A 15329-nucleotide genomic window follows, 5' to 3' on the forward strand; every position below is an offset into this window, starting at 1 on the left:
CTGTTCCAACAGGACAATGCACGTCCGCATGTATCCCGTGCCACCCAACGTGCTCTAGAAGGTGTAAGTCAACTACCCTGGCCAGCAAGATCTCCGGATCTGTCCCCCATTGAGCATGTTTGGGACTGGATGAAGCGTCGTCTCACGCGGTCTGTACGTCCAGCACGAACGCGGGTCCAACTGAGGCGCCAGGTGGAAATGGCATGGCAAGCCGTTCCACAGGACTACATCCAGCATCTCTACGATCGTCTCCATGGGAGAATAGCAGCCTGCATTGCTGCGAAAGGTGGATATACACTGTACTAGTGCCGACATTGTGCATGCTCTGTTGCCTGTGTCTATGTGCCTGTGGTTCTGTCAATGTGATCATGTGATGTATCTGACCCCAGGAATGTGTCAATAAAGTTTCCCCTTCGTGGGACAATGAATTCACGGTGTTCTTATTTCAATTTTCAGGAGTGTAGGAGGATATGCATCTGCAGCGTTACAAGATGATCCTCTTGTTAGGCTACCTTTAATGTATTAGAGCTAACACAGGCACCAACTATTCCAGCTGCCCTTCACAGTAAGAACGAGGTGTACCGTTCTGCCGCAGACGTTGACGATGTGGATGCTGGAGAACCCTGAGTGGGGAGTGGAGTGGTCGCGGGTTGAACCGCGGCGTATACCGTGTCCACTGTGCGGACCCGGGCAGACGACGCCGGTCATCCACTTCCAGGTGGCTCTGCGCAGGCGCGCCGCCCTCTACCTGGCCGCCATCACCGTACCAGCGTTCGGTGAGTCACCCGCACTGGGCACCCGACTGTCTGCGTCCGCTGTGTTCTCTCTCGCACGGAGGCGCAGCGTATCAGTTAGTTTGCAATTGGCAGCCGCGGCCTCAAGTGCCAAATTCTGTAGGATTGGCCCGTTGTTGTTGTTGTCGTTGTTGTTGTCGTTGATGTTGTTGTTGTGGCCTTCAGTCCTGAGACTGGTTTGATGCAGCTCTCCATGCTACTCTATCCTGTGCAAGCCTCTTCATCTCCCAGTACCTACTGCAACCTACATCCTTCTGAATCTGCTTGGTGTATTCATCTCTCGGGCTCCCTCTACAATCTTTACCCTCCACGCAGCCCTCCAATGCTAAATTTGTGATCCCTTGATGCCTCAGAACATGTCCCACTAACCGATCCCTTCTTCTAGTCACGCTGTGCCACACATTTCTCCTCTCCCCAATCCTATCCAATACCTCGTCATTAGTTACGTGATCTACCCACCTAATCTTCAGCATTCTTCAGTAGCACCACATTCTATTCTCTTATTGTCAAAACTATTTATCGTCCACGTTTCACTTCCATACATGGCTACACTCCGTACAAATACTTTCAGAAACGACTTGCTGTCACTTAAATCTATACTCGATGTCAACAAATTTCTCTTTTCAGAAACGCTTTCCTTGCCATTGCCAGTCTACATTTTATATCATCTCTACTTCGACCATCATCAGTTATTTTACTCCCCAAATAGCAAAACTCCTTTACTACTTTAAGTGTCTCATTTCCTAATCTAATTCCCTCAGCTTCACCAGAATTAACTCGACTATATTGCTTTTGTTGATGTTCATCTTATATCCTCCTTTCAAGACACTTTCCATTCCGTTCAACTGCTCTTCCAAGTCCTTTGCTGTCTCTGACAGAAGTACAATGTCATCGGCGAATCTCAAAGTTTTCATTTCTTCTCCATAGATTTTAATACCTACTCCGAAATTTTCTTGTGTTTCCTTTACTGCTTGCTCTATATACAGGCTACAACCCTGTCTCACTCCCTTCCCAACCACTGCTTCCCTTTCATGCCCCTCGACTCTTATAACTGCCATCTGGTTTCTGTGCAAATTGTAAATAGCCTTTCGCTCCCTGTCTTTTACCCCTGCCACCCCAGAATTTGAAAGAGAGTATTCCAGTCAACATTGTCAAAAGCTTTATCCTTCCCAAGGTCGGCTTCTACCAGTTTTTCTTTTCGTCTGTAAAGAATTCGCGTTAGTTCGTCAAAATCCGGAGCTGAAAAAAGGGCCCTACCCATAATTCTCCAAACGTATTCAACTGGGCAGAGACCCGGCGACCGTGCTGGCCAGATTGAGCGTAAACATAAAAATATTTACAAATCAACCAATTAAACATATATATATATATATATATATATATATATATATATATATATATATATATATATATATTACACAAATAGTGGAAGAATTGCAATATACAGGGTGATTCAAATAGAATATCACAACTATAAAAATGTGTATTTAATGAAAGAAACATAATATAACCTTCTGTTATACATCATTAGAAAGAGTATTTAAAAAGGTTTTTTCACTCTAAAAAAAGTTCAGAGATGTTCAATATGGCCCCCTCCAGACACTCGAGCAATATCAACCAGATACTCCAACTCGTTCCACACTCTCTGTAGCATATCAGACGTAACAGTTTGGATAGCTGCTGTTATTTCTCGTTTCAAATCATCAATGGTGGCTGGGAGAGGTGGCCGAAACACCATATCCTTAACATACCCCCATAAGAAAAAATCGCAGGGAGTAAGATCAGAGCTTCTTAGAGGCCAGTGATGAAGTGCTCTGTCACGGGCTGCCTGGCGGCCGATCCATCGCCTCGGGTAGTTAACGTTCAGGTAGTTACGGACCGATAAGTGCCACTGTGGTGGCGCTCCATCCTGCTGAAATATGAATTGTTGTGCTTCTTGTTCGAGCTGAGGGAACAGCCAATTCTCTAACATCTCCAGATACTGGATGCGTGCTACATTTTCATCACTCGTTCTCGTCTGTGCAGAACTTTTCCCTTTGCACAAACACCCATTCTCTGTAAACTGTTTATACCAACGTTTAATACACCACCTATCAGGAGGTTTAAAACCATACTTCGTTCGAAATGCACGCTGAACAACTGTCGTCGATTCACTTTTGCCGTACTCAATAACACAAAAAGCTTTCTGTTGAGCGGTCGCCATCTTAGCATCAACTGACGCTGACGCCTAGTCAACAGCGCCTCAAGCGAACAAATGTACAACTAAATGAAACTTTCTAGCTCCCTTAATTCGCCGACAGATAGTGCTTAGCTCTGCCCTTTGTCGTTGCAGAGTTTTAAATTCCTAAAGTTGTGGTATTCTTTTTGAATCACCCAGTATAAAGACACAGAAATGTCATATCTTCAGGTAACAAAATCAGCAAAAAAGTTTATAGTACAATGGAAATAGGAGGATTTGCATTTCCGGCGTTACAGTATGACAACCAAAGTAGAAAATAAATGGCATCTTAGACCATCACTTCTGGTTATCAGGCTGTAAGGGGTGGGTGGGAGGGTGGGAGTTTGGGGCTGCAGTCAGGTCGATATTCCTATGCTGTCGGGGCGTCCCCAGACACGACGTTGCTGGTCACTGGGGCTCAGTCCAAAGCAGAACTGCCCGCCAGAGTGGCCGAGCGGTTCTAGGCGCTTCAGTCCGTAACCGTGCGACCGTTACGGTCGCAGGTTCGAATACTGCCTCGGGCATGGATGTGTGTGATGTCCTTAGGTTAGTTAGGTTTAAGTAGTTCTAAGTTCTAGGGGACTGATGACCTCATATGTTAATACCCATAGTGCTCAGAGCCATTTCGCCAAAGCGGAACTCAGTAATGAAGATAATTCCACTGCGGCCAATGAGATTCTGTCCCGATGACCAGTGAATACGTGTCAGCAGTGGCCCCAGACAGTGGTGGGATAGGAACCACGTTTTCGCCCTCTGTATGGTCCACCAACAAGCAACGATAATCTTGGGTGACGTTTCTTTTTCATAGCAGGACCCCTTTGGTTGTCATCCGTAGAACCTCTATAGCACTATGGTACGACGACGATATTTTGCTTCCAGTTTTGTGCTCTTCGTGGCAAGCCATTCGGGGCTCACATTTCAGCAAGAGTATTGCCGCCTTTTCGCGGCGAGAGTTTCTACTACTTATCTTCGTGCTTGCCAAACTCTATCTCTTCCAGCAGAGTACGCGAAAGAACTTGCCCCCCTTCTAACAGCCGTGTACCGCAAGTCACTAGAGGAACGAAAGGTTCCAAATGATAGGAAAAGAGCACAGGTAGTCCCAGTCTTCAAGAAGGGTCGTCGAGCAGATGCGCAAAACTATAGACCTATATCTCTGACGTAGATCTGTTGTAGAATTTTAGAACATGTTTTTTGCTCGCGTATCATGTCATTTCTGGAAACCCAGAATCTACTCTGTAGGAATCAACATGGATTCCGGAAACAGCGATCGTGTGTAACCCAACTCGTTTTATTTGTTCATGAGACCCAGAAAATAGTAGATATAGGCTCCTAGGTAGATGCTATTTTCCTTGACTTCCGGAAGGCGTTCGATACAGTTCCGCACTGTCGCCTGATAAACAAAGTAAGAGCCTACGGAATATCAGACCAGCTGTGTGGCTGAATTGAAGAGCTTTTAGCAAACAGAACACAGCATGTTGTTCTCAATGGAGAGACGTCTACAGACGTTAAAGTAACCTCTGGCGTACCACAGGGGCGTGTTATGGGACCATTGCTTTTCACAATATATATAAATGACCTAGTAGATAGTGTCGAAAGTTCCATGCAGCTTTTCGCGGATGATGCTGTAGAGAAGTCCAGGCATTAGAAAATTGCAGCGAAATGCAGGAAGATCTGCAGCGGATAGGCACTTGGTGCAGGGAGTGGCAACTGACCCTTAACATAGACAAATATAACGTATTGCGAATACATAGAAGGAAGGACCGTTTATTGTATGATTATATGATAGCGGAACAAACACTGGTAGCAGTTACTTCTGTAAAATGTCTGGGAGTATGCGTGCGGAACGATTTGAAGTGGAATAATGATCATATAAAATTAATTGTTGGTAAGGCGGATAACAGTTTGAGATTCATTGGGAGAGTCCTTAGAAAATGTAGTCCATCAACAAAGGAGGTGGCTTACAAAACACTCGTTCGACATATACTTGAGTATTGCTCATCAGTTTGGGATCCGTAACAGATCGGGTTGACGGAGGAGATAGAGAAGATCCAAAGAAGAGCGGCGCGTTTCGTCACAGGGTTATTTGGTAAGCGTGATAGCGTTTCGGAGATGTTTAGCAAACTGAAGTGGCAGACTCTGCAAGAGAGGCGCTCTGCATCGCGGTGTAGCTTGGTGTCCAGTTTTCGAGAGGGTGCGTTTCTGGATGAGGCATCGAATATATTGCTTCCCCCTACTTATACCTCCCGAGGAGATCACGAATGTAAAATTAGAGAGATTCGAGCGCGCACGGAGGCTTTCCGGCAGTCGTTCTTATCGCGAACCATACGCGACTGGAACCGGAAAGGGAGGTAATGACAGTGGCACGTAAAGTACCCTCCGCCACAAACCGTTGGGTGGCTTTTGGAGTATAAATGTAGATGTAGATATAGAAGGTCGCCCGATTTCTCCCCAGTTGAGAAAATTTGGAGCATTTTGTATAGGCAGGGCCCTCCAATCAGCTCGGGATTTTGATGATATAATGCATGGACATAACCTGGAATGATATCCCTCAGGATAACACTGAAGAAATCATTCATTTAATGCTAAGCTAAATAATTACTTGAGTAAGGACCAAAGTTGGACCTATGCGTTATTGACTTGCTCAATTTGTGAAGCTCTTTCTCTTTTGTAAATCATCCAATTGTTCTGAAACTGTAATTATTTAGTTTCTCTATTCATGTATATCACACCTAACTATATTATGTAACGTCCCCATAGAAAAATTAATGAATTACTGTGCTGATAATCCTCTTACATTATTTGATTTTCAAACAGCTGAGCAGAACTGAACGTACTCAGACATTTCGATTTTTGCTTATTCTGATCAACACTAAATTGTCACACAATATTTTTAGCGCAACGCAATCTGATTTTCAAAAATCCCTACAAAGGAATGGCCATGACTAACAATAATCTATACCTTTCTCGAGTCACTTACCTCACAAAAATCTTCGTTACTCGAACTACTGCAATACAGCGAGCGCTACTAAATAAAAGAAGGCACTAACTACTTATAGCCATAGTTAGCAAATGAAAGATTTTGATAGAGAACAAACAATGTATTTACCTTAATAGTGTTCAAAAGGCATAATACACTCCTGGAAATTGAAATACGAACACCTTGAATTCATTGTCCCAGGAAGGGGAAACTTTATTGACACATTCCTGGGGTCAGATACATCACATGATCACACTGACAGAACCACAGGCACATAGACACAGGCAACAGAGCATGCACAATGTCGGCACTAGTACAGTGTATATCCACCTTTCGCAGCAATGCAGGTTGCTATTCTCCCATGCAGACGATCGTAGAGATGCTGGATGTAGTCCTGTGGAACGGCTTGCCATGCCATTTCCACCTGGCGCCTCAGTTGGACCAGCGTTCGTGCTGGACGTGCAGACCGCGTGAGACGACGCTTCATCCAGTCCCAAACATGCTCAATTGGGGACAGATCCGGAGATCTTGCTGGCAAGGGTAGTTGACTTACACCTTCTCGAGCACGTTGGGTGGCACGGGATACATGCCGACGTGCATTGTCCTGTTGGAACAGGAAGTTCCCTTGCCGGTCTAGGAATGGTAGAACGATGGGTTCGATGACGGTTTGGATGTACCGTGCACTATTCAGTGTCCCCTCGACGATCACCAGAGGTGTACGGCCAGTGTAGGAGATCGCTCCCCACACCATGATGCCGGGTGTTGGCCCTGTGTGCCTCGGTCGTATGCAGTTCTGATTGTGGCGCTCACCTGCACGGTGCCAAACACGCATACGACCATCATTGGCACCAAGGCAGAAGCGACTCTCATCGCTGAAGACGACACGTCTCCATTCGTCCCTTCATTCACGCCTGTCGCGACACCACTGGAGGCGGGCTGCACGATGTTGTGGGAGCAACAGTGTCCCTAATTTGTTGGGAAGTGGCGGTGCGGTCCCCTACGGCACTGCGTAGGATCCTACGGTCTTGGCGTGCATCCGTGCGTCGCTGCGGTCCGGTCCCAGGTCGATGGGCACGTGCACCTTCCGCCGACCACTGGCGACAACATCGATGTACTGTGGAGACCTCACGCCCCACATGTTGAGCAATTCAGCGGTACGTCCACCCGGCCTCCCGCATGCCCACTATACGCCCTCGCTCAAAGTCCGTCAACTGCACATACGGTTCACGTCCACGCTGTCGCGGCATGCTACCAGTGTTAAAGACTGCGATGGAGCTCCGTATGCCACGGCAAACTGGCTGACACTGACGGCGGCGGTGCACAAATGCTGCGCAGCTAGCGCCATTCGACGGCCAACACCGCGGTTCCTGGTGTGTCCGCTGTGCCGTGCGTGTGATCATTGCTTGTACAGCCCTCTCGCAGTGTCCGGAGCAAGTATGGTGGGTCTGACACACCGGTGTCAATGTGTTCTTTTTTCCATTTTCAGGAGTGTATATATAGCAGTTAATGACATCCCGTCCTACAAATTTACTGTCTCTGATGGACACACGTCCAGATCATCCGCTCTCAAAACTCCGCCATTTTTCCCCCCACATCCACGACTGCTGGCGGCTCACCTCCAACTGCGCAACATTACGCGCTCTTAACATCCAACTGCCCAACACTACAATAGCAACAACAATGCAAACCACCCACAAACTGCATACAGCACAGCCAATGATTTTCATACAGACCGCTAGGTGGCGTTACCAATCAGAAAACCTAAACAGCCTACTTACAATATCCGTCCATTCGGATAATTCTTCGTAGTGCGTCGTTTTTTCTTTGTTTCTTCGAGTGCATACGATTATGTTTTACCCTCAGTTTATCCTTAATTTACTAATTCCTATTTGGTGACACACTCGTTTTAGATGAATATCAACGAAAGTGAAGCAAGGACGATGGAATGTAGTAGAATGAAGTCAGGCAACGCGGCGGGAACAAGATTAGGAAATGAGACACTAAAATTGTTAAGTGAATTTTGCTATTTGAGCAGAAAATAAATGACAATGTTCAAAGCAGAGATGATATAAAATTCAGACTCGCAATAGCAAGAGAAGTGTTTCCGTGAAAGAAAAATTTATTCTCATCGAATAGAAATAAAAAGGGTTAGTTTGTCTTTCCTACAGGTGCTTACTGTATAGCCTTGCGCAGAAGAGAAACATGGACGATAATCAGTTCAGGTATCAAGAAAGTAGCAGCTTTTGAAATATTGTACTACAGAGGAGTGCTGAAGATTAGGTGAACAGATCTGACAACTAATGGACAGGTACCGAATAGACTTGTGGAGAAAAGAGATTTATGACACAAGTTGACCGAAAGAAGAGCGATGTTCATAGGGCATATCCTAAGGCATCAAGGAATTACGAACTTGGCAATGGGGTGAAGCCTGAGGGGGGGGGGGGGGGGGAATGTGCGGGGGCTGGTAAATATTGTAGCTACAAAGAGATCAAAAGGCGAATGCACCATGGATTAGCGTGAAAAGCTGTATCAAATCAGCGCTTCGTCTAAAATCAATAACAGTAACAATTATCACAAACACGCACTCGTGATAATACAGGATGTGGTAAAAAGAATTATCCTAATTGGCAGTCCATATTTCTGAACCTAATAAACATGTACAACGAATTTTGTTTTCTGATGAACTAGAAACTCAAAATTTTTTTTTTCATACCTTTTAATAGGTGTTAATTATGACCCCATTGAGGGGCACGGCATATATTAATGCGGTATTCATATTGTTCCCACACTGCAGTGAGCATGTCTCTAGTTACAGTTTCCACAGCGGCTGTTATGCTGTGTCTTAGTTCATTCATTGTTCTTGGTAACGGAGACACATAGTATTTTATAAACACCCACAAGAAGTAATCACATAGTTAGGTCCGGTGACCTTGAAGGCCAGTAATGTAAGGCTGAATCATTTGGTCCAGTGATACCGATCCATCGTTCAGTAATCCGTTGCTTTAAAAATTCCCACACTTCCAGATGGCAGTGTGTCGGTGCCCCATCCTGTTGGTAAATGAAGTCGTTCGAATCAGTCTCTAACTGTGGGAAAAGAAAATTCTCAAGTATATCGAGATATGAGCTTCCTGTAACAGTGTTCGCGGAAAGGAAAAATGGACCATACACATTTTCCCGTGAAATTGCACAAAACGTATAAAATTTAGGAGAGTCCCTGTAATGTACAACTACATGTGGTTGTTCCGTACCCCATATTCGCACATTACAACGATTCCCCTTTCCATTTAAATGGAAAGTTGCTTCTTCACTAAACACTAAGTGTAGAAGAAAACTGTTATCCTTCATCATTCCGAGAACGAAATTACAGGACACACGTTGTTGATTGTCACCTTCACAAAGAGCTTGCAATAGCTGAATTTTTTACGCTTTCGTGTGTAAACGTCTACGCAACACACGCCAGACAGACATCGGGGGCACGTTGAGCTGACGAGCTGCACGCCATGCAAAACTAGAGAGTTTTCTCTTCCCAACAGAACGTTGTTCATGCACATATCTCAAATAACATAATAGTTAGGCTTTTTTAAAATCGGATGATTCTTTTTGATACACTCTTTATTACATATTCACAAATTCGTCTGTGGATTAAAAGAACTGCTTAAGAAAATATATAGTTTCAATTTGTGTGTCATGCTAAGTTTTTAACATCACTGAGTACGTATTCGGATAGATTTTTTTTAAATACCTCAATCCTTTCTGTGTCAAACTAAGCAAAACCTTTTCCAGTTTTGTACTTATGAATGGGACTTTTGTTTTAAAATCATAGTTGAACATAAGTTTCTAAATGTACTCTGAGGCATTAGCTGTATGTTCATCTGCATAGTGTTGTCAACAAGAGGTTCTACCGTGGACATAACATTATATGGTGCCGGCTGCGTTTGTATCTTTGGTACCATGGATTGATCTGATAGTAAACTAGTGATCTTAATCTGTATTTCTGGCTAAAATAGGCAAAAATGTGAGAGTAATATCCTCCATCACTGATTCTTATTGGACTTTTAACATATCCACTGATGATGCTATCGTTCCCCAATAAGTGCAACGGCACGCTGTGTTTCATTAAAGTAGGAGGAATTCGTGTCCTGGCTCTGAGAACTATGGGACTTAACATCTACGGTCATCAGTGCCCTAGAACTTAGAACTACTTAATCCTAACTAACCTAAGGACATCACACAACACCCAGCCATCACGAGGCAGAGAAAATCCCTACCCCGCCGGGAATCGAACCCGGGAACCCGGCGTGGGAAGCGAGAACGCTACCGCACAACCACGAGATGCGGCCGTAGAACAAGTAGAAAACAGGTTCTTTAACCTAACGCAACGGAAACAAGCAGCACAGTATGGCCTTATGGATACAAACACAATCTTTAGCCCTACCTCATTTACTTCTTACTCTATTGCCTGATACATCTGAGAATGACATGGGGGACTTAAAGTAAAAGATCGAAATTCAAACTAGATTTATTAAAAGTTATTTTTACATGATGGGAATTTGAACGTTCTTAAATGCTACTGTTCCTTACGAAATAAAGACTTGAAAATAACTTAGCATACAAAGATACCAGTTTGAGGGAATCCTTCTATGGGAACAAAGGAAAGGATTTTATAGGCTTGTGTACGATATAACATGCTGTAACAGAGATAAGCGCTGCTGAGGGCAAAGGACAAGAGAGAATGTTGCTATTACTCATTCACAGAGATTCGAGCGGCTGATAAACTTACAAGTTCGCCAACCGATTTTGCGCTGGACGAGAGCAGAGCGATAGAAACACGGATATTACCTACAGTTATTGGAGCAAGAGAATGATCATACTAATCAACCTAAAAGAGGGCCATGTAAAAAATTTAGTTCACTATGCTCGTGGTAAAGGTTTCAGCAATTCGGAGACTTTGGAACGATGATCTGTGACTACGAAGAAGCTCCGATCGCGACCTGACTATCAGTACTTGGATTGCGTCTCACCATCGCTGTTTCGTGGAACAGCGGCACATCTACATCTGCATTCACATCTGCATACAGGGTGTTACAAAAAGGTACGGCCAAACTTTCAAGAAATATTCCCCACACACAAATAAAGAAAAGATGTTATGTGGACATGTGTCCGGATACGCTTAATTTCCATGTGAGAGCTGATTTTAGTTTCGTCAGTATGTACTGTACTTCCCCGATTCACCGCCAGTTGGCCCAATTGAAGGAAGGTAATGTTGACTTCGGTGCTTGTGTTGACGTGAGACTCACTGCTCTACAGTACTAGCATCAAGCACTTCAGTACGTAGCATCAACAGGTTAGTGTTAATCACGGACGTGGTTTTTCAGTCAGTGCAATGTTTACAAATGCGGAGTTGGCAGATGGCCATTTCATCTATGGGTTAGCACGGGGGAATAGCCGTGGCGCGGTACGTTTGTATCGAGACAGATTTCCAGAACGAAAGTGTCCCGACAGGAAGAAACGTTCGATGCAATTGATCGGCGTCTTAGGGAGCACGGAACATTCCAGCCTATGACTCGCGACTGGGGAAGACCTAGAACGACGAGGACACTTGCAATGGACGAGGCAATTCTTCGTGCAGTTGACGATAACCCTAATGTCAGTGTCAGAGAAGTTGCTGCTGTACAAGGTAACGTTTACCACGTCACTGTATGGAGAGTGCTACGGGAGAACCAGTTGTTTCCGTACCATGTACAGCGTATACAGGCACTATCAGCACCTGATTGTCCTCCACGGGTACACTTCTGCGAATGGTTCATCCAACAATGCGTCAATCCTCATTTCAGTACAAATGTTCTCTTTACGGATGAGGCTTCATTCCAACGTGATCAAATTGTAAATTTTCACAAGCAACATGTGTGAGCTGACGAGAATCCGCACCCAATTGTGCAATCACGTCATCAACACAGATTTTCTGTGAACGTTTGGGCAGGCATTGTCGGTGATGTCTTTACTGGGCCCCATGTTCTTCCACCAATGGAGCACGTTATCATGATTTCATACGGGATACTCTACCTGTGCTGCTAGAACATGTGCCTTTACAAGTACGACACAACATGTGGTTCATGCACGATGGAGCTCCTGCACATTTCAGTCGAAGTGTTCGTAGGCTTCTCAACAACAGATTCGGTGACCGATGGACTGGCAGAGGCGGACCAATTCCATGGCCTCCACGCTCTCCTGAGCTCAACCCTCTTGACTTTCATTTATGGGGGCATTTGAAAGCTCTTGTCTACGCAACCCCGGTACCAAATGTAGAGTTCAGGTAACAAGAAAGTAGCAGCTTTTGAAATATTGTACTGCAGAGGAGTGCTGAAGATTAGGTGAACAGATCTGACAACTAATGAACAGGTACCGAATAGTTGCAATACGCCATTCTCCAGGGCTGCATCAGCGCATCAGGGATTCCATGCGACCGATGGTGGATGCATGTATCCTCGCTAATGGAGGACATTTTGAACATTTCCTGTAACAGAGTGTTTGAAGTCACGCTTGTAAGTTGTGTTGCTGTGTGTTTCCATTCCATGATTAATGTGATTTGAAGAGAAATAATAAAATTAGCTATAACATGGAAAGTAAGCGTTTCCGGACACATGTCCACATAACATATTTTCTTTCTTTGTGTGTGAGTAATGTTTCCTGAAAGTTTTGGCCGTACCTTTTTGTAACACCCTGTATAACAACTGACAGCAGAGCTGTGTGGCGGAGCGATCGGGAGGTAAGGCCGGCACGAACCAAGAAAGGTCCAACGCTGGTAATAAATAAGTTGACATCGCATTTACAGTCGAAATTTGGCTAAAAGAGTAGGGGAAAAGATGTTCTGATTTGCCCTCGTATCAATAAACATTAATTTTCGGTACTTATTTAGTCGTGGTGCTGCACTAGTCGTAAATGTTTTGTAGCGTTTGTGGGTGTGCTCTGTTGTAGGATGGGTTGGGGTGAGTCAGTGGCCGTTTGAAGGCAGTACAATCCTGTTGTTACGCCAATATTTCGTGTTACAGAATCAGGCCGGCGTATGGGGGGCTGGAAGGTGGGCCTTGACCCAAGGGCCCAGCATCAAAGTGCTATAGTAGAGCACTGGCAACTGCCATGTTCAGAGTGGCCCATGTGTGGCGTGAATCTGCACGAATCAAGAAAGGTCCAACGTTGGGAATGTATATGTTGACTTCGCGTTTACGGCAGTAATTTGGCTAAAAGAGTAGGGGCAAAGATTTTCTGATTTGCCCTCGTATCAATAAACATTAACTTTCGTTACTCATTTAGTCGTGGCGTTGCACTAGTGGCCAAGCTACGTTAGGGCTGATGTGACTGTCTGACGTGACTCGCCGTGTATGAGTCAGCTGGATGTCACTGGCAGGCGCCCCAGCGGCTCGGAGGCTACGAGGACCTCAGTTCGACCCTCGGCTCATCAGGTGGCTATTGGACCCTGTGTCAAAATGGCGATGGAGTGGAGGGGCTTCATGGTGGATGCTTCTCTGTGGAACAGGCCGGACTGATGACTCACCAGTTCGATGACCTGCCTTTCTGGGCAGTCAGTATTTACATGTGCAGTGTTGCTGCTGATGAAAATGTCACACATGCCGCTTTATTATCGCCCTGGGCCTGACAACACCATAGAATCGTCACTGGTGGCAGGAAAGTAACCATGCTAGCTTATGGTATCTGGAGTACAATATGGGGAGCTGAACACTAGAATAGGTAACGAATCTCAACCAGTGAATTAATCTACAGTAGCGTAGAGGACGAGCACGAAGGTAAACACAAGACGCGATCAGCTTGACGCTGCATGAGGCTAAGGCTTGGTAAGCAGCTGTTTAAATCAGAATTGGAACTGCCGACCACGCCCATCGCTACCAGTAGGTAAACATGTGGCCTAGTGGCACTGCACTTTTCTGCAGCAGTACGTCTGCCAGCTCCACTGTATCCATCTCGATGTCTACTGGAGGGGTTAGTGAAGCCGAGTAGAGAAGTGTCCCTGATTTCAGTAACTAGCCAGGCTGCAGTGATGCCCAACTGGTGCGATGGCACAATGGTGTGCCAGCACGCTGCTGCATTGGATCCTCTTTACAGATGTCGACCGAGCGAGGTGGCGCAGTGGTTAGCACACTGCACTCGCATTCGGGAGGACGACGGTTCAATCCCGCGTCCGGCCATCCAGATTTAGGTTTTCCGTGATTTCCCGAAATCGCTCGACGTAAATGCAGGGATGGTTCCTTCCCTAAGGAGACCGATGACGTCACTGTTTGGTCTCCTCCCAGAAACAACCCACCCCTCAACCCAACAGGTGTCGAGCCCTCTTGCATATTATACGAGGCTGTGCAGTGTTGCTGCTTCATGGCCCAGTAGGTAAGTGCCTGATTCAATGATGTGCATTTTAATTCCTGGTCTAAAATTGTTTTTTCTCTCAGTAAACGCTTCTTCCATCTCTGGTACTAATTCGTTAATAAGCTTCTTCGCATTCAAGTTCACTGAGTCACAGGCATTTCACCACAATACCATCACCATGATGAATGGTAAAAGTGATGTTTTTAGGGTACAGTGCCTCAATCTGTAAAAACGGAACCCTCATGGCGTCGCTCTGTTGTCAGCTAGTCAGCCAGTTTGTCTGTATGTCCGTCCGACTATTAAGAACCCTTTCTCTCAGGAACTGGTAGACGCACCGAGCTCAAGTTTCTATCACGATCCATGGTGTGTTTGAGGTAGAACCATTTGAAGCTTCTGAATCATTTCAGTCAAAGATGCGGCCATTTATGTTAGCTATTCAGATACTCGAAAACTCACTCATGAAAAGTTAAAATCAACAGTAGAGATCGCAATAATATTTGTTTATTTACCGGTTACGGCTCCCTTCGTCAAGACTCTTGTGACGTAAAAAGCCGCTCAAGGCACCTATCTAACAGAGGTAAAAATAAATCTGCATTGCCACTTCAGGAGCGCGCCCTGTGTCTCCAGTCATGAACTCGACAATCTGGCGTATGGTCGCAATATGACGCAGAGAACTGTGCCCACATTATCTCTTTATACCAAGAACACTCGTCATAATGGTAAGCTGCCCTACAGTGGCTTACATCACTTGTGCGTCATTTGACGCTAATTCATTTTCACAAGCCGCAAACTGTAGGTCTTTCCTGTAATGGTTGGCTGCAGTCAACGGCACAAGATGATGATTGATCCTTGCAAGTTATGGTCTACAGGTAATCCGAGAATGACCAACACAACTGAGCACTGAACTGTTGGAGGCGATTGGGAGTGTTATGTTGACACACACAGTACAGAATGGTCTCCACATGAT

The 15329-nt window shown here is 45.2% G+C and overlaps 1 protein-coding gene across 1 annotated transcript in view; it reads left to right on the plus strand.

The window, feature by feature from the left end:
• Positions 1 to 15329, plus strand: part of LOC126272467 (neuronal acetylcholine receptor subunit alpha-10-like) — a 172503-nt gene that overhangs the window by 136999 nt on the left and 20175 nt on the right. The window contains exon 6 of the mRNA XM_049975345.1: positions 596 to 776. Within this exon, the coding sequence (XP_049831302.1) occupies positions 596 to 776 (181 nt within the window). The remainder of the gene's footprint in view (positions 1 to 595; positions 777 to 15329) is intronic.

This window comes from Schistocerca gregaria, chromosome 5 (assembly GCF_023897955.1).
Source record: "Schistocerca gregaria isolate iqSchGreg1 chromosome 5, iqSchGreg1.2, whole genome shotgun sequence".
Classification (NCBI taxonomy): domain Eukaryota; kingdom Metazoa; phylum Arthropoda; class Insecta; order Orthoptera; family Acrididae; genus Schistocerca; species Schistocerca gregaria.